Below are 19542 nucleotides of genomic sequence, written 5' to 3'. Positions count from 1 at the left end.
TCATGCTGCAAGGCCTGGCATAGATCACTTTGTGGGGCCTAGCCTCATTCTCCTCATGTTGCTGGGTATCTGATGCCCTAGGGATAGAGTTTTAATTTAGTTTGCACATGGGATGTGCTCCTGGGCATTTTATTCTATGGGATGATAACCTGTTACTTTTTGCACATGTGCTTTTAGACATGTGAACCCATAGGATATGGCTCTGAAATTGGCTCAATGCAGAGTGTTCGCTTGGGATTCAGTCCGTCTCTGGAGCAATACATTAAGTCAACTTTATTTGGAAAATATCAAGTGGGAAGGATGGGAAGGAAAGGAAGAGAAGAACTCATTCTGGATACATTCTACATCCCCAGTCGGAAACAAGAACCCTCCTTAATCCCAAATGTCTGGGGAGAAAACATTATACAAGACATAATGGGAGTGAAAGGAAGAGACAGCACAGAGTTTTTAAATAATTTTATAATTTCCTGATTAATTTAGTTTGTGAATAAAAAAAGAAGAAGAAATGAACAAAGTGTTTATATTATCAAGGCAAAGTTGAATATAACACATTTTCTTTGCAATTTCATTATCCTGTCAGTAACATGACTCCAGCAATAAAACACATACAAGTTGAAGGCAGCGTGCACACTTGCATCACAGACATCAATGTCTCCTGCTGCTGCTTTTCCAAAAGGAACTCAAGTATGCTAGACTCTACATCCAAAGCCTGTCCTCCTCCTCCACTAAAGTGCAACGTCTCTTCCAAAGCAAATAAAGGATCCCTGTCTGTAGAGTGAGGTGTCCCACAAATTTGTATTCCTTGTATGACAATCCACTGGGCTACCCCTATGAACAATTTGGTAAACCAGAATCTGGTGTGCTGCCCTCGTCATTTAGTGAATCAGACAGAAACAGTAATACTGTTTTAGTGGGCTTGGAGCAGCGTGTTAGATCAGCACAGAAATGGTTCCTCTATGGTCCCATCTGAGTCAACCTCCTTCAGAAATGTATAAGAATTTTATCAATATAGCATCCCCACAACAAATACATCAGTAAGGATTAAGGAACTATTACTGAACTCAAAACTTACGTTCCTCAAATCTGGCACAGAGTACAGGCCACATGGAAGTTAGTGCTCTTCCCAAATGCTGAGTTTACTAGATAAAAGCAAAAGTGTTAATACACACACTTCACTAGGACTGAGACCTGATCAGAGCCATAGATAGAGTTGAGTGAATGGGGAAAAGTAGATTAAAGGGTCAGTGTCTAACTCATGTTTGGATCAAAATTTAGATTTTATGTAGTCAAGCTTTTACAAAAAGTCTAAGACTACAGACTATTAACAGAAATGGTTCCCTGGTTTTTATTTTTATCTATAAGTGAAACAGTTATTTTTTTGAACACATCAACCTGAACACTGCAGCATAGAGAACATGAAAGGGAAAATGGCTATTCAAAAAAGTGAAACTGACTGCCTTGGTTTTCAATGTCCAAACTAGAAAAAGTGCAAAAAGTAAAGGAACAGCATAGTGAAAAATAGAATTGTAAAAAATACATTCATTTAAAATAATTTTAGCAACATGAAAAGTGTTTGTTTATCATATATGCAGTTTTAAGTTGACAGAGTACTTTTAAATAGTCCAATCTTTGACACAACTGGAGCAGAAAAGAGCTGGAAGCCCTTTAATGCAGCACAAAAGACGCTGGACACAAAGGGATACAGTTTTACAAATAAGCATTTGCAAAGTAAGCATGTGCAATGTGAACTGGCAACATTAGAAGCCAACATCCATTTGCAGATGCCCACATAACGTATAGGTGCAATTCAATTCAATGCAAATATCTGCAAATTTAGTCCAAAGAATCCAATCCATTAATATCAATGGCTGATGGCCTAAAGGCCTTGCTGTGCTGATAACTATACTAGTAAAGACTGGTTTCTAAATTCTCCTCCCACCTCTATACTCTGTGGTTAGTATGTACAGTGTAAAACTGGGAGAGAGGAAACACACAGTATGGGATTATTTCCTAAGAGACCAAACTAGTTTTGACCTCACTAGCCTGTTAAAGGCCAGTGATTATAAGCATGAGCCCACAAATTCTTTTCCTTACAAACCCAGGAGGAGGAGTCAGAGCTTTGCTGCTTCATAACTTGAATTCCTTTTGATTACATTTATTATTATATTTTTAAAAACACATCTTTTTCAGTTCTACTACTATCTTTTTTTTTTTTTTTAATCTGACAACAGACACACACTGTTGGTAACTGTCCCAGCCAAAGGACCACACAGACAATACTGACAAGCAGAAAACAAAACAGGAAAAAAATACCCTGAAAAAGCCAGGGGAAATACCAATGACAGGGTTACAGCACTCGCCACACACACTGGAAAAAGTCAGGATTCTTGTGTTTATGCTTTTGACACTAAAAAGTTTTCAAACAGTTTTTCTTTTTCTTTCTTTTTTCTTTTTTTTTAAAAATAGCCACCGGACTCAGCCATTTTGTTCAGAAGGATCTGCTGTAGCATAGGGTTCCCTCTTCTTACATGAAAAAAACAACTACAAATATTATTTTGTTTTAAAAACCTGACACTCATAGTCTCTGCCAGACTGCCAAGACCACGTGATTGGCAGAGAGAGTTTATCTCGTCAGTTCAGCACAGTCCAAGAATGCTCTTTGCCCGACCCTCCCACCCAACTAGCTTCACAGGGGCAATGTTATTTATCCAGAGCCTTCTGTTTTCTCTGTCTCTTGTTGTCTGGGTCAGTGCAGATGCTCAGCTGAGTAGAGGGCTTCTTTTACTATCAGACATCTTGATTGTACTATTTTCCTTTTTAGTTCACTGAAGTCCTTGTGGAATATGGACACTGGTGAGGTAGTGGAACTTTTGTTTTATATTGAAATCAACGTAAGATTTTTTAGCCCACCACCCTTTGTAAGGAAACCTTCATGGCAATAGGATGTGTGGGGGCTGCTCCATTTATCCCTTATCAGATGTGGGAATTTCCCAACACAATAAACATTAGCAGCAGCTATGGGTGGGAGCTATATGGGCAAGGAAAAACAGATACCACTGGGTTCAGAAAACTAGTGTGTATGTGTGTGAGGGTCTATGTCATTAGCATTCCTGGGAAGAGAGGTCTTCATTCTTCCCTTGTACAAAATAATAGGAGACACAAAGTATCAAAAAATTGCTAGAGGAGGTATTAGTCCAGCAGTACACATGGAAACAGCACGTATAGATTCTTGTGTCACACAATCTTCATTTTCCACACCCTGGTATTGACTAACATCTGGATTTTTCCAAGAGGGTTTAGCATTTAGGTAGTCCTTGTAAAAGACAATACCACAAGTTTAGAGTTTCACCTGGGATGTGCCTCACTCAGTTCTTCCTCCAATCACAAATAGGGTCACTCTTTGTGCAGTTCTAGTGTTACAACGTCCTTTTCATTAGTGTTGTTAAATCAGGTTTGGTGCAAAGGAAACGATGATCTTGGATTCTTGGGGATCATGATTCGGTGTTTGGGTGTCATGGTTTGGGGAGGCTTCACTCATATCTACCTTCAAACCTTGATGACATAATCCTATTTAATGTACTATGGAGCGTTTCTCCAGTTCTTAAACCTCTCAGTTTCTCTACAAATAAACACTTTAATAGTTTAAAAAAAATTAATTAAACCAATAAAACTCCATCATAATTTTATAGCAAACGGAACTCCATTAACGCGAGAAGAATAAGCAAGATCCTATAGATGCTCTTTTTGTAAGGTTTTCCTTGGAAACTGGACTCTGGCACGTGAATTTGCCAGGACTACTACTGTATTGAAGAGCTGTATTTCCTGGACACTGGCTCAGTCTCCCTGGTAGTTGAGAGGGGGAAATACAAGGTTAAAAGCGCTATGATGGGTTGGGCAACTAGGTGACTCTAGGCACACACGTGCACATGCACACACATCTTCCGCCACAGGCATGATATACCATCTCATGATGGCTAAATCCACGAGTTACCCTAAGGCCAATGGCATGGCACTCCATAAAAGAAAAAAAAGAGTTGAGACAGGTCATATTTAGTATTAATTAATGGTTAGCTATCTCTCCCTAAGTCAAACAGCTCTCAGGGCTATTTAACGTGATATGATCGCTATCTAAGCAGGAAAAAGGAGATTCTCTCTAACAGTTCACTAGAGATCAAGCCAGGTAAAGTCTGTTCCCAGATAAGATCTTGCTCTCTCCCTGAAATCACTTTACTGAGGGCTTAGATCAAGGTTTACAGTGGCAGGGCTAGGCGCTCAAGAAGACAACAGTAGGTAATGGAAGGAAATGCAGCAAGGCACAATATTCCCAGATGGAAAAGAACAGCAGGTGTGTTGCTTGAAGATAAAAACCAAATGGCCAGTGTGAGAATTATCCCTGCTTGACAAATCCCTCCAAAGAACATGCTGGGAGCAGTGGAGAATGTAAACAGTAGGATTTACGGGGCTGTCACTGCCCAGACTTTGCACCCACTGTCATGAGATTGACATGTCTTTGTTGAGGCAGTTCCAGTTCTACAGAAGTGCAGGCACATGGTGGCAGCTGAGTTAAAAACCCTCGAAGTCCCAGCATTGAAAATTGGGGCTTTCTTTGTGATTTACGGGCAGTGCAATAAACAAAGGGAATTGAAGTAATAGCCACAAATGACCACTATTCGCTCCCCTCCCCTACAGCAGAAACACTATCAAGGAGCATCTCAGTAAGAGGTTTATGAGTGGGAGTCTTTTGAACCATCGATAAGGAAAATTCCACAAGTTCTCACAGAAAGAGGATTGTTTTACAGCAGGGAACAAGGACAGCTGGAGATTTTACCATATAAGCTAATGGGACAGTCAGGAAGGGGTGGTGGTGGGAAGATGCTATGCTGATGGCTGTGATGGTTTTATAGGCAGCATTAAATTCCTGCAGTGAGTAATTAGGGGAGATGAAGAAAAAGAAAAGGAAAGATTTCAAAACAACAGCTTCTATCAAAACGTGCTGACTCAAATAATAAGGCCAAAGGAGTGGCTCTGGTATGAAGCATGGTTCAGTGGTATGTACAGTCACCGTCTATATGCCTTCCGGAACATGCTGTTTCACCCTCGCAAACAGTCAGGTTCCCTCTCCTTTCCTGTTCTATGACAAAAAGCATCAGACACAGCCTATTGCTGCAAGTGAGAACTAAAGCTGTATTTCCGGATTTGCAAAGCAACAAAGGCGCAAAACAAATAGATATGAACATCTCAGGAAACTCAGGAAGAGACATATCTTGCCAGTTAACACCCAGGTTACTGATCCAGTTCCCTCTAAGATGCACCCTTCCATACCAATGAGAGGAGAAGATTGAATTCCCTTAAGTGGTTTGCTGCTGGCAATGGATGACCTACTATATCCTTTCATAATGAGAAAAGTAGAATGAGCTTAGACATGGTTTACTTTAAAACTATTCATTATATTTTATGGGAATGCCAGTGAAAAGCTTTGACTTTCAGTGCTATTTTCAGATAAGCGCAGGGTGAGTGCTGATTCTCTCAAGTCTGTGCCACTCATCTTCATATCCAGAGGGGCTAGTCACCCCCAAAATGGAAAAAGGGGTGGAGGAAAATGCTCTACAAACTTGAAAGGCAAGGAAATGGGTTTAGCTGACAGGGACTGCAGCATTTTGGGCAGTAAAGAGACTCTGTGATGTGGGTTCAGAATTTAATGATGGGGGAGAGCAAATTGTACTGCAGGCTTCAAATGGTGCAAGGGTCTAACTGAGAGGTTGCGCTAAAGGCTTGGATTGTGGACATTTAATATCAGATATTTCTAGACTCTGAAAGATCAGTCAGAGCTAGAGCCGGGGCACCAGGAGTCAGGACATTCACTACTGATGCAAATCTGCTGGGAAAGCAGCTGAAGAGCCAGCAATCTCTCTCCATGGTATTGGTTTCCAAATCCTTCCACCCTGTTCTTTAATGTAACAAAACTGTTTTCTGAACCAGGAATACGAGAAAGCCAAAAGTCCAAAAGGGGATAATTCCTTTAAAGGGCATGTAGGGAGATGCCAAAGAGCTCTGTCCTGTGAGTATTCACAGCTCACTGAAAATCTGCAACAAAACCATGTCTTCAACATTAGTGCAAAATGCATGAGAGAACATTCTGAGTCTTATCCATGATGCGGATTCTGATTTGCTAATAGGATGACAAATGGATCAGCTATTTGGGATCACATCACTTATCGGCAGGAGCTTAATGAGGGTAAGGTGTGGATGGGCACATGACTAAGGCTTCATCTACATACAAAAGTTGTACTGGTTTAAACTAATGGTATGATTGTAAACCAAATTACTTAAACCAGTGCAAAGCATGGTGTAGATATTCTTGTTTTGATTTAAGAATGGCTTATTTCAGTTTAGCTTAAATTGATTCCTAATCATCTTAAACTAAACCAAAATAAACTTGATTTAAATTGAAGTAAGAGTGTCCACACAGCCCATTCCACCACTTTACCAAAATGGGTTTAAAAATATATCTTTAGTCAAACTGTTGCAACTTTCTCATATAGAGAAGATGTAGGACTCTTCTCCTCGCAGGTATAGTCACAAAGACACGGCCTGAAAAATGATCAATCATAAGGGAGAAAAGTCAAGTTCAGGAGTGGCCCTGCTGCCTAGAGTCCATTTGAGGGAACAAAGCTCTGTAAATAAGAATTTGCGAGATACAGATGAGGTTCACTGTGATGCAAAATAACTAGGAGAGACCAAGAAAGCCAACATTCTTCTGAAAAAAGTCATTCTCAGCACTTCAGTGCCAATGAACAACACAAGTGAGGCTAAATAAACAGAACAACTAATCAGAAATCACCCATATGCCTGTCCTGTCCCACAGTTACTTCATGGAAGTTACCAGTGGGACCACATGTAGAAACTTTCCCTTTTTCAGAAGAAATCACTAATTTAGAGGCAGGCAGCAAATCCTGAGATAACTAGCTGTGGCTGGCCAGCTCTGGGCCTTTATCAGAGTATTCTGAGTTTTAATATTAAGAAATTCAGGCTTTAAGTTTGCATGGGAAAAAAACAGCAACAACAACACAAAAGGCAAGTACTCCCCCATCCACAATCTCAAGAAAAATCATAGCCACTCATGTCCAAAAGCCCTTTTCTGTGCTCAATGGACTCGGAAAGTCTTTGCTTAGACATATCCAAAAGCCTCAGTACCAACCAGAGAAAGTTAACTGGGAGGCAGATACCAAAGTAGAAAGGCAGTGAGAGGATGAATGCAGACATGATTCAGTAATCATAGACTGGAAGAACCAAGATAGCATGTAATTTATAAAGATTTTTTCTTTCTTTGTAAAAGGTGCACCAAAATTTCCTGTTCCTTTGTCCTTCTTTCACACTCCTCTCCATTCTCATGACTTCTTGGACTGACTGGGCTTGACCACTGGGTGTGCTGCTCCATTTGGGCTAGTGGCTGAGGTCACGACGACTCCTCAAGTGCATTGACAACTTGCTCCAGGATGTCAGGGCAGTGATCTGCTATCTGCTGTAGGACGGCATTGGCAAACTCCTGCAGCTCAGCGCTGTCCCTCTCACCCTTTTCTAACTCACCATGAAGCTGCAAGACAAAAAAAAAAAAAAAAAAAAAATCACATTTTAGACCATGATTATTATTTGTATTTTGGTAGCACCTAAGGACCTCCTCATACTTGGCAGCATAAGCAAATTACATAAATGTACTGCCTGCCTCAGAGACCTCACAATTTGGGAATCTCTGGGCTTGAGCATCAGCTTTAGAGAAGAAGCTAGCAGCAGTGTAACATTCTGGGAACTACTAGCATCGATATTTTTCTCTGGTTACTTCTCCCCAGGCTTGTTAGAGCCCTGAGGAGCTTGAGCTCCCCACTCCCTGCTTTGCACTTTTTACACTAGAGGACCAGCAATTGTGACTCTCCCATCTTGTCTACAGAGAAATAGACCAGAATAGCTATTGCAGAATAAGCTACTGCAATAGCTATTCTGGAATATCTCCCTGAGTCCCCTTGGGAGGATACAGTATTCCAGAACACATACTGTAATTTGTGAGTGCAATACTTCTTCTGAAGAAAGTGATTTTTGTTCTGAAATAGTGTCCACACAGGGAGCTATTGTGGAATAGCTTATTCTACAACAGCTATTCCAGTCAATTTCCCCATGTAGACAAGTCCCTAGGTCAATATGAGAACCAGTTAACCCATCCTCTTCTAGAAGGAGGAACTACATCTGTTATATTAGTTGTGAATGTTTAGAACAGCCACTAGGGGGCACCGGGCAAGGAGGTAAAAGTCTGTGTGAATAGAACATCAAGAGTCTTGTACTGACCCCAACCATTACTAAGGGCGCTGGATCTCTTCCATTTCTACAATCTCCACCTTGAGAGCTGAAGCATGCAGCCTTCTGCTGTATTCTTAGCTCATGCTGGCATGGGTTGTGACACAAGAAGGGAAGGGAATCAAGCACAGAAATGGAGTTGCAAAGCCATTTTAAAACCCTTTGCTTAAAAGATGTGTAAGTTGATCACTGTAATGTGCATTTTGCTGAAGTTTGTCACACTGCACGCTTCCAGCCCAGCAGTGCTTTTATTGGTTGAATCTGTGTAGTAAAAATGTGCCTCTATTATATATATTTCATTAAAAAATCCCAAAACTGAGAATAGGTGCATTGCTAAGTACCCAAATGTTAAAAAAAGCCAAAGTTACTATTACAGCATAACCCTACCTCTGTCACTTTGAGTGAACTTTAAATTACATGATCCTATGCAATTATGTCTGTAGAACACCTTCCTTAACAGAGGACGGGGAAAAAGTTCAATGTTTATTTTTAAATAACTTCTTAAAACAGAAATTAACAGGAATGCTGCACACAGTACAGCCACTGTCAACCAAAATTTTATTTTCTCTATGGAAATTAAATACTTACTTTGTTCAGAGAGTACATCTCCTGTCTTATTCACCATGCCCTGTCCAGACTGTAATGAGGACCAAACTTTCTGAGATACACACTGTAAGTTTCCAGTTCAATTATTCAGCCTTCACACTATTATAATTGCAACCAGAATTTGGCTAGAAGGAATCAGGGATTCCCAACCCTTGCCTCACTCATTGCACAGTGTCCAAACTGCGCTTTTAAAATAAGTGCTGTTATTTTGTGATGTGTTTAGCAGGTGTCTATATAACTAGCTCTGTGTCTAATGACACTTGTTCAAGTAATGGCCCATGGAATCTTAATGAAGAGTGTGAAATGATTGCCTTCAGTATGCTATTTATCTAATCAAGAATTGGTAAAGTATGGTCTTATCTGTGAACTGAGTATGGTCATAAAGAAGGTAGGAGTCTGTGCAACCACTATACGATTAAGTGTAAGATAGTCTCATTTTGCTTCATTGATAAGACTAACTTATGTGTTAAGGGTGGATAAGGTTCTCAGCATTTCTGATATTTCGCAGGACATTGCTCTGAAGGCAAAGTTAGTGTTTTTTGGGGTGGCTATAACTATGTATTTCTATACTTCCAAAACTTAGGATTTCTAACACTGAATTTCCTGTGTTTCTAATTCTGTTTAAAAACAAATATAACTACAACATTTTTGTAAGGTTTATGATTATGTAATAATGCTATTGAGAGGGGCTTATGCCAAGAATCACAAATGCAAAAGCAACCTGATCATGACTTTCAAAATAATATGAGCTGGGGAAGTGGGGTGGAGGAAACAGAGGGGAATGCTCTGGGCACTGTAACTGCTCTCAAAGGAGAAAGGAAGGAGGAGGGAGAGAATTTAGAAGGAACTCAGCATGGCTTAGAAACCTGTTGTTGGATATGTGATTAACTTGGCCCCAGTAGCTGGATGACCGTCTGGGAGCACTGCTATGGAAAAGGCTGGGAGACATCCAGTACTCAAACAGGGATGGAAGAGTCAGCACAGTCACCTAGAAGCAGCGTTGAATTACAAGGCAAGAAACTTGGCTTCAGGAGCTGCTTTGAGTCTCATGTTGCTCTGGTTAGTGAAACTCTAGCAACTCAACTAGTCTCCAAAGACACCACAGTAAAGCACCTACTACTGGCAAATTCATAAAATAACATTACGTAAGAACGGCCATACTGGGTCAAGACCAATACTTCATCTAGCCCAGTATCCTGTCTTCTGACAGAGGCCAATGCCAGATGCTTCAGAGGGAATGAAGAGAACAGGTAGTCATCAAGTGATCCATTACTTTTGGCCTTTCCAGCTTCTGGCAAACAGGGGCTAGGGACACTTCAGAGCATGGTTTTGAATCCTTGCCCATCCTGGCTAACAGCCATTGATGGACCTATCCTCCATGCACTTGTCTAGTTCTTTTTGGAACCCTGTTATAGTCTTGGCCTTCACAAGATACTTCATTGACACTGACTGTGGTGGCATGGCTTCACTTGCCCTCCATGCCAGAGAAAGGTCTTCATGGTGACAGTAATCAGAAGTGTTTATGTTCATGGAGGTGGAGAGAGGGAGGGCAAGAGAAATTTAGAGAACAAAAGTGAAAATGACTTATGTAATTCTGCTTTTCTTAAATATCCTTGTAGGATTCTCATTCATGGATTTTGGCACTTTAGTGCAAGACCAGCAGAACTACCTTAGCTAAGTATTTTTTGAAAGCAGCGTTATCAAGAGAATGCATGGGCCAGGATCCCTACTGTTTTTTTGCACTACTACTTACCGAGTATAAATGCTGCCCTCTGGACATTTCAGTCAGATGCTTCAACTGAGTGTGGGGTGAAGCTCCCAGGAAGAATGAAACAGTTTAAGGCAGGCCTGCCAATCGGGGGAGGCAAGTGAGGCAATTGCCCAGAGGCCCGGCGATTTAAAAGGCACCGGGCAGATGGAAGGATAGATATATATCCTCTCCTCCACACACCCTCTTCCCCCAAAGCCCCTGCTGCTCATGGTCTCTGCTCCTCCCCTGAGCCGTGTTTATTTATGATGTGCCATGCAGGTTCCCAGGTGGCTGAGGAGGCGGTATCTGCTACTCAGCTTCCTGGGTTTGTCAATAATCTCCCTGGGGAGTCCAAGGGACCCAGGAAGCTGAGTAGCAAATACTGCCTCCTCAGCCACCCGGGAACCTGCATGGCGCATAATAAGTAAAAACTTCTGGTGGAAACCCACTTGGACCTCAGCCATCCCTTTCTAGGGGGGCCATTGACTGTTCTGCCCTGGGGCCTGGAATTGCTGTCAGTGGGCCTAGTTTAAGGTGATCAATAGAAAATAAAAAACACCTCAAAAGAGGTTATCTTCCATATCTGTGAGGGGAAGTGGATGGACAGGTGAGAATTCTGCAAGATGGTATCTTCAGAGAAGCAGAATGACAAGTTAAATCATTTACACTTTGCTAAACATGCTATTTATGTCACGAGTCTCATTCCTGGAGAGAAATCACTTCAAAGAAAGATAAAAGTAGAGCTCCAGTGAACAGCAATAATAAGGGCAATGCCAACAGTGTGAACAGGGAAGGTTTATCTATATGTATTACTAAAATTACTTGGAAACTGGACAATGTACAACCCATAGAATGAGCCCACAGCTTAAAGAAAGAAAGAAAGAAAGCCAACTGAAAATATGGGACTTCATGAAGTAAAGGAAATCATTCTGTGGGTTGGAGGAATTTGGCCTTCACTACCTTGGAAACTAGTTTTGGAACATGAAGAGTCTACAACAAGATTTATAATACAATTACAATAATGCTTTGTAAATAAGTATGGGCAGAGAAGTCTATATAGCTGTTTTGCAGATGTCTGTGATGGAAACATTTCTGAAAAAGTTGTAGTGGCACAACTTTGCCTTGAATTGAGTGAGCATTGAAAGAGCCTTCTAGTTTCAGGACAGCCAGGTTTAACAATGTGAAATGTAATTAGATATCCGCTCAGACACTATCCTCTTAGTAACACCACTGTCCAACGAATTGGTGTCAAGAGAAACAAAGTTGAGTGAACTGTCTGAGTTAAATCTGCGCCAGACAGAACACCAAGGACCTTTTATCCTCAAATGTATAGTGAAAGAAGCCCATCTCTGTGAAGTCCAAGACTAGAAAAATGTTCGTAAAACAATAGCCTCATTAACGGGGAACTTCAACGTCATCTTGGAGAAGAATATCAGATGAGTCCATAGCACCACCTCATCCTTTGAAAAATTTGATATGAGGCAAATCATTCACCAGAGCCTGAAGTTCTCTTACTCTGTGAGCTGATGCCACTGTCATCAGGAAAATTACTTTCCACGTAAGACACTCAACCCATAGGAAGTGAGTTTAAAAGGAACTTTTATCACTATATCTGATATCCCACATTGATATCGTACAACAGAGGAAGTTTTATAATGGAAGGTGGGCTTTAAAAGTGTCAAACCCCATATGAACCTGCTAACAAGGGGATATAGAAACAGTGGTCTAACTTAGGCTATGATAGACCAAAATAGCTGTCAAATGTACCTGGGATTGAGTTAATTTTTAAAATGGATGCAGACAGATGAATAATGTACTCCAGCAGTTTTTGAGTGGGTCAAATAAAGTGTCCAACTTGAGCCTGATTTCATTACACTGCAGACATTAATCTCTATTGTGTCAGGAGTCAAGATGTCAAGGAGAGAGCTTCCAAGATGGAAAGGAACAAGATTATCTGGTTCTGAAGTTGATGATCTGAGCCCTGATTCTTAGCATGACAGGACTGGCTTTGGACAGTACTGGATGGGCCAGTACAGGGTTGTTAGGATAATTGAACCTCTCTCTCCCCTGAGGTTTGCCAGGATTTTGCTACCAGTGGAACTAGGGCAAAGGTGTACAGAAACTGCATTCCAGAGCTGGTGGTTCCAGCCTGACTGTAACCACTAGTAGCTACTCTCTGGGAACTGTTTTTCAACCAGTTATGCACTCACCTTATAGTAGCATCATTCTACACTATATTTCCCTAGTTTGTTTATGAGGAGGTCATGCCAGACAGTATCAAAAGCCTTACTAAAGTCAAGATATACCACATCTACTGCTTTCCCCCATCCACAAGGCTTGTTACCCTGTCAAAGAAAGCTATTAGGTTGGTTTGACATGATTTTTTTTCTTGACAAATCCATGTTGACTATTACTTATCACCTTATTATCTTCTAGGTGTTTGCAAATTGCTTGCTTGATTATTTGCTCCATTATCTTTCCAGGTACTGAAATTAAGATGACTTGTCTAATTCCCCGGATTGTCCTTATTCCCCTTTTTACAGATCATCTCTATATTTGCCTCTTCCAATCCTCTGGACTCTTTCATAGAGCCAGGAGTAAAAGATTGGCATATTAGGTGAGTTGTGAAGAGAGCTACCTCTAGTGTTCCCCACTTGAGAAAGATCTAATTCCTGTAAATTTTCAGGGTCTACCACAAACTGACAGTCTATCTGCTTTTTTTTGTTTTCCTTCCATGCCAGGCACATGGAGAGTAGGGAACAGATTGTGGTACACAGATCACTCCCAAACCTGCAGGATCTCCTATCACAGTAGGTGCAAAGAGGTATCTCTATGCTTGCTTATATAGGCTATGGTGGATTTGATTGTCCCTTTAAATGATGACCTTATGGAATATATCATGTCTCAAAGTCCAGGTCTGCCATCATCTTCAGGATATTTATGTGCAAATGCTGTTCCTGGGGAACCCAATTTTTCTGGTTCCTCCATGTGGGCTCACCGTCCCAGGTAGGATGCATCCGTAGACACTACAATTTAAATGTTTGGAAGTCCATTCCATTTTGAAGATTTCACCTAAATTGTCATAGTGTCAGAAAAGTTCAAAGGTCATTCATTAGCCAGATGAGATGCAAGAGTCCTTGTGAGCTTCTATTAGGATCGTAGGATCCACTGAAGTTGCCTAATATGGTGGCATGCCATACAAACTTCATGAAATCCAACATATGTAGTATGGTCCAAAATGCCACCCGCTGGTTCTTGCTTATCCTTTTTAGCCAGATTGGTGATGTCTTATATTCTGCATTTGGACAGGAGGGCTTTGAGTTGAGCCTTATCTAGGAGGGTTCCAATGTACAATTATTATCTGCTAGGGAGAAGCTGGGACTATTGAATAGCTTATCATGAACACTAGTGATTCCAGCACCCAATGATGACCTGGACTGATCTTATAATACCTTTGAGTTATATCGTTGTGTAGCCAATCATCCAAATAGAGGCATATGTGCATTCCTAGCCTGTCCACAGAGGCCACAACTGATGCCAAGAATTTCATGGCAACATATGTGCCAACATTTGTGCAAAAGGCAAGACACAAAATTGGTAGCTCACTTCCCTTATGACAAATCTGAGACACTCACTTTGTATGACATAAATCCTTATTTAAATGTAAGTAGTATCCATAAGGTTCAGAACATGTTGCCAATTGCCCACCTCTAAAAGAAGCACAGTGACTGTCAGGGTGACCCTCCTGAACTTTTCTTTGATCAGATAGTATTTAGTTCCCAAAGATCTAGGACGGGCGAGACCACGCCTGTCTTTTTTAATAATTTCTCTTCCATCTTTTGTCCACTGGAACAGACTCAAATATTTTTGCCAGTAGGGATTGGGTGTCCTGCAACATTTCTTTCTGATAATGAGGAACTTGATAGCATTCGTAGGAGAAAGAGAAGTGCAGTGCAGTCTGGAGGGTTCTCTGAAAAATTTATCTTGCAACCCCAATGAGTAATCATTAGGACTTACGTACCTTTGGTGACCAGAGGCCAAAGAGTAAAAGGTTACCTGTCTGTCTTCAACAGGGACATCCTGGCAGGGTACAGCGAAAAGGAGGCTAGCTAAATGGTCTGGAATCTTTTAAAACACCACTGATTTTAGTGCTTGCTGAAAAGGTTCTACAGATACTTTTCAGGCTTCTGATTTTGTTGGGAATTAGTGTCTAATGCAGGGGGATGCTGAATGCTCTTGATGCCAATTAGCAACATGAAAGCTGACTTATGTAGCAGAACCTTCCTTTACTTCCCTTGAAGGAGGGACTCAGGGATGAGAGACTGGTCTGAGAGAATACAGTGTGGTCTGTCTCACCTTACGCACCTGCAAGTGGAATCTCTTTACAGAAGGCAATTTCTCTCCAGCGCCAGGCAGATCTTTTTGATTTCTTTGGACTTCCTGATGGAACTTGGATGCCTGCAGTCCAGAAGACCTCTGAAGGCAAAGGTGCTGGCAACTCTCACCCATTTCAAAAGCTGCCCAAACCTGATGCTGAGCCAGACCTACACCCTCATGAAGCAGTGTCTTAAGCTACTGACATTTTATCTTGATCAGGAAAACTGGTTAGGGTGGATGACTTCTCCCATCTTCTTCACTCTCTCCTCTTCTTTGGTGCCATGGACTAGTAAATCTTTCATTCAAATGTATCCCATTGTTGCAGTATCATAAATGTGGCTAGTCTTTATTCTGGTCACTACAGCCTCCACCACTAAGCACTAACGGGGAAGGTGAGAAGGAGGCACACTTGTCAGTGTTTCTGGAAAGGAAGTATTTTCTCAAAAGCCTTTGAAACTGGGGCAGCTGTGTGAAGCATCTGCTACACGTTCTTCCAAAAAAAGAGTCTAAAGGCATGGCAATTCTACTGGAGGAAGGAGGGAGTTCCTCACCCACATACCTCTTGACTGAGGTCATGTAGACTCCTGTAGCAGTTTTAATTCAAAATCAGCTATCTCGGACACTTTGTAAGAACTGGGAATAGGTTGGATACTCTTCTGTGCAGTCGCTGTCTTGATGCTTCTCCATAAAACAACAGAACAGAATTTGGCATTAGAAGGATCCTCCTTGTTCTTTGAGTCCAAATAGCAGTCCTCACCATCCTTTATCCTCAATCTGCCCACACACAAGCAGCTGGAATTGTCTAGCCGATGTGAGGCTCTGGGAAGCAATGATACTAATTGTGCTGGAGCCTTTGGCACAAGAGGCACTGGCATTAGGGTAAGGGCTTCCTGCACAGGCATCACATATCAAAGTGCAAGAGTCAGTCTTAGTGTAAAAAAAGCTCCCAGTGTGCCAAAAGTTCCTATGCCCACTGATGCAGAGCTATATGCATGACTCAAATCTGATGATGTGTGCTACCTTGCAGAGAATCAGAAGGTATTGGGTCAGATCATCAAACATATATCCATGCCCAGAATTGCCATCCCCCTCTTTAGTTTGCACCTAAATGCAGGAAGCAGAAAATCTAGAGGCCCAGTACGGAGGCTCCCAAAATTGGGGGCTTTGGCAGAGGTGTGCTGGATAGCTGCTTGCCACTCCCTGGTGACTCCTATCTTGGTCACATGCACGGAGGCTTGAACAACCAGAGCCACTACCACCAACTCCAAGTGCGGAGACCCCAGATATGTTGAAGAGCCAGTGCTTGGTGAAATCTTGAGTCCTGCTGGTGTCATATACTTCGATAGCAAAACTGTCTTGCTGGACTTATCAGGGGGAACAGGCAGGTCTGAATTGATGTGGGTGCAGTGGCACTGAGTCCAGGCACTCAGTGGTCTTGGCCAACTCAGGATTTAGTTTTGAAGGTTTAGACTTTGAAGCACTCCTTGCTGGCAGATATAATGGAGTCTTCCTGAGGTGCCTCAAGGAATGTTGGAGAGGCTTCCCACCTTTCTTAAGCACTTGGGTGATATCTGCAAAAGTTTGGTACCTTTATACCTCTTAACAGATTCCACAATAAACGATCAATATTCTTTCACACTGTCTGTTTCACAGAATAAGGTTTGAAGCTGCTGAATAATCTTCCTTTTTCCTTGAATTCTATGCCTGAATAAAAGAAAAAGGTCCAGGTGTATCAGCTCCAGACCAACAGAAACAACAAGCACCAAAACTGAACTGTAAGGGGCTGAGGCTTGCAATGAACTTTGGTGCTGTAGCACCTAAATTGTGGTTTCAGGGTACTGAAAACAATGCTGTAGCAGTATTAACTTGCTTATCAAAATTAAAACAGAGACACAAAAATGCTGAAAAAAGTAGCAGGCACTTGAGTGCCTGAGTGTTCGGGTTGGTGCTGAAGCACCAGAAAAACAGATGCTGAAGCTGAAGCACTGACCAAAAAGACACAGAACCATTACAGAATTGTGTTAAAGCAGCTAAGATGACAGCCTAAAAAATTCAACAACTATACTGGGCCCGACTGAAAGATTGAGTTACAACAAGAAAAAGGATCCCTGATGAGTCATCGTTGGGTGAAGAGCATGAGTGATGGCTAGTGAGGCCCAGGTTCCTACAAGGAGCTCCTTTGCCAACCATAGACGAGAATGAACTGACTGAAACTTTTGGAGGACAAGATTAATCCTTGGCAATGAGGGGAGGCCGGGGGGAAGGAATGCGATGATTGACCAAGAGCTCAGGTTGCACTCTACTTAGCTACAGCTGCCCACAAGGGTAAAAAAACCCCAAAACTTTACAAGGTAGGGAACTAAGACACAGGAGTGAGAATCCTGTATGTAAAGTATCTTCAGGAACTGGAGTTTTTGCAGAATGATATTAATATCCTAACACCCTATCCAGACTTGCACGTGATTTATCTGGGGTGTAGACAGAACCCTCAATCACATCCTCAGGACAATGCCTATAAATTGGCAACTTGGTTGACAGATTCCACAGAGGCGCCAAGGAGTGAATGAGAATGATATCACTAGTGTCCAATATTTGAGAGCTGCTCAGCACCATAATACATATTTATCTGAAGTCAAAGGAAGTTTTATAAAGAGGCATTAACAGAAGGAATGAAAGCTGAATTTTCTTCTCATCCCTAGAAGCAATTCCTTCAGGTCAGGGTTATGTAGCCCTCTGTAGGGCTATGTAGAAAAGCCAAATCTATCATTGCTTTTGGCACAACTGTCCTGTTATAAACAGCTGATTTTGGTCCATCCAGCACCTTACACTTGCTCTACTTTCACTTAAGAAAAAAAAGAAATCTAATTCCTGATGTTAGTTTTTTCACAGTTCTAAATTATAAATTTATCTGCTATTTCAAAGATAAATCACCATATTCTGACAGTAATCAAGAACTCAAGGGAACCTGTTAACCTAGGAGAAAAGAAGCATACAGCTTGAATGGTTCCACTCAAGCTATCCACAAGCTAGGTCCCAAAGGGGGACACAGTGCAATATTTAAAAATACATGCCAGTGAAAGGCTCGTGACAGCTGCATGGACAACAGTTCAAACGTGAAGGTTAGAAAAGTACTGGATACTAGATTATCAGCACAAATTTCTTCAGAAATTGAAGACAAGAATATTATGTTTTGTCTCCATGAATTTTTCAGGATTTTACAGCATCACAGGATTATTTTAATAAGTGATTGGTTACCTTTCCCATAGCCAGCACTTCTATACCATTCCTTATAGTGACTCCAGCTGGGAATAGATGGGTCCAGAGTAGCTTAGTTCTCAATCAGCCAAATTCCTTAATAAGCAAGGAATGTCCAAGTCCTCCATGCTATAACCAGATAAATCCAGAGGTTTGGCAATCTCACACTTTGGGGAAACATTCTCTGAAATGTCTATTATATCTTGATCAAATTTTGCCACTGAGCTTCCAGCTCTTATGTATTGAATGCAGATGGAAATAGTGCTAACTTTGCCTAGCTTTTCCTTTGCCTGTAGTGATAAAGAAGCACAAGAACATGTAGATGTTCACTCTTTTTTGTTTGCTTTCTCAGCCTAGGTACATGATGAGAATTACACACCTACCTTATGGAATTGACCAAGGACAGGAGAGGATAAAAGGCCACGTGTGGGTGTAGGTGATGACAGGTAAAAAAATAGATATCACAGGAAGAGCACAAATAATAAGGATCTCCGTGAGCAGCTTCATAATGATTTATATTTCATCTCCACTTAAAGGAAAGGGAAGTCTCTGTATATCTTGGGGTGGAGGTGAGGAATCAATATCCTCAAATAATGTACAACAGATTCAAATCCTCTTCCTTCTTCTACTCCCCACCTGGTTTCAGAACAATTACTTCCAGGAATGCTTTCCAATTTACAGTTTTACTGCATTGCTGAATAATAAACGAGTCACCAAGAGGTTAATTTGTGCTGTACCTCTGTCTCCACCCCTCCTTGAAAGCTGGCAGGCAGCTAAGTGAGAGGATACCTTTGCAGCATCTTCCCAGGTATTTCTCAACTGGTATGTGTGTTGGGTGGATATGGTGCTGACACGTGGATAATTTGGTGACCCTTTCCCACCTCCTCCTGCAAAAAGACATCTTTAGTTGGAGAATGTTTACGTTTGTTTTTATGGGGGACTTTATCCCTTAGATGCTCCATAAATAAGATATTACTTCCCTCCCATTACTAACCCTGTGTAAACATCAAAGACAGAAAAACAAACAAGAGAGCTGTATTCCAAACAGGAGAACAGGAGCTGTGGACAAGGAAAATAGAGCATAGGTCATGAAGTGCTACAAGAGGAAAAAGAAGAAAAATCAACCAGAAGATATTCCAAAGGATTTGAGAGAGACTGATCGAGGGCCACAATACTGGCATCTACATCTAGACTTTCCCCCAAGTTGG

General features: G+C 41.4%; 1 protein-coding gene across 7 annotated transcripts in view; it reads right to left on the bottom strand.

The window, feature by feature from the left end:
- Nucleotides 1-441: 441 nt before the first annotated feature.
- Nucleotides 442-19542, bottom strand: part of ERC1 (ELKS/RAB6-interacting/CAST family member 1) — a 530012-nt gene continuing 510911 nt past the window's right edge. For all 7 annotated transcript variants that reach the window (XM_067536284.1, XM_067536288.1, XM_067536285.1 and 4 more), the window contains one exon: nucleotides 442-7594. In XM_067536284.1, the coding sequence (XP_067392385.1) occupies nucleotides 7457-7594 (138 nt within the window). In that variant the 3' untranslated portion in view covers nucleotides 442-7456. The remainder of the gene's footprint in view (nucleotides 7595-19542) is intronic.

The sequence above is a fragment of the Emydura macquarii genome, unplaced genomic scaffold (assembly GCF_026122565.2).
Source record: "Emydura macquarii macquarii isolate MOO-44397 ecotype Brisbane River unplaced genomic scaffold, CSIRO-AGI_Emac_v2 contig_3530, whole genome shotgun sequence".
NCBI classification, from domain to species: domain Eukaryota; kingdom Metazoa; phylum Chordata; order Testudines; family Chelidae; genus Emydura; species Emydura macquarii.
This window is presented reverse-complemented; position numbering and strand designations above follow the sequence as displayed.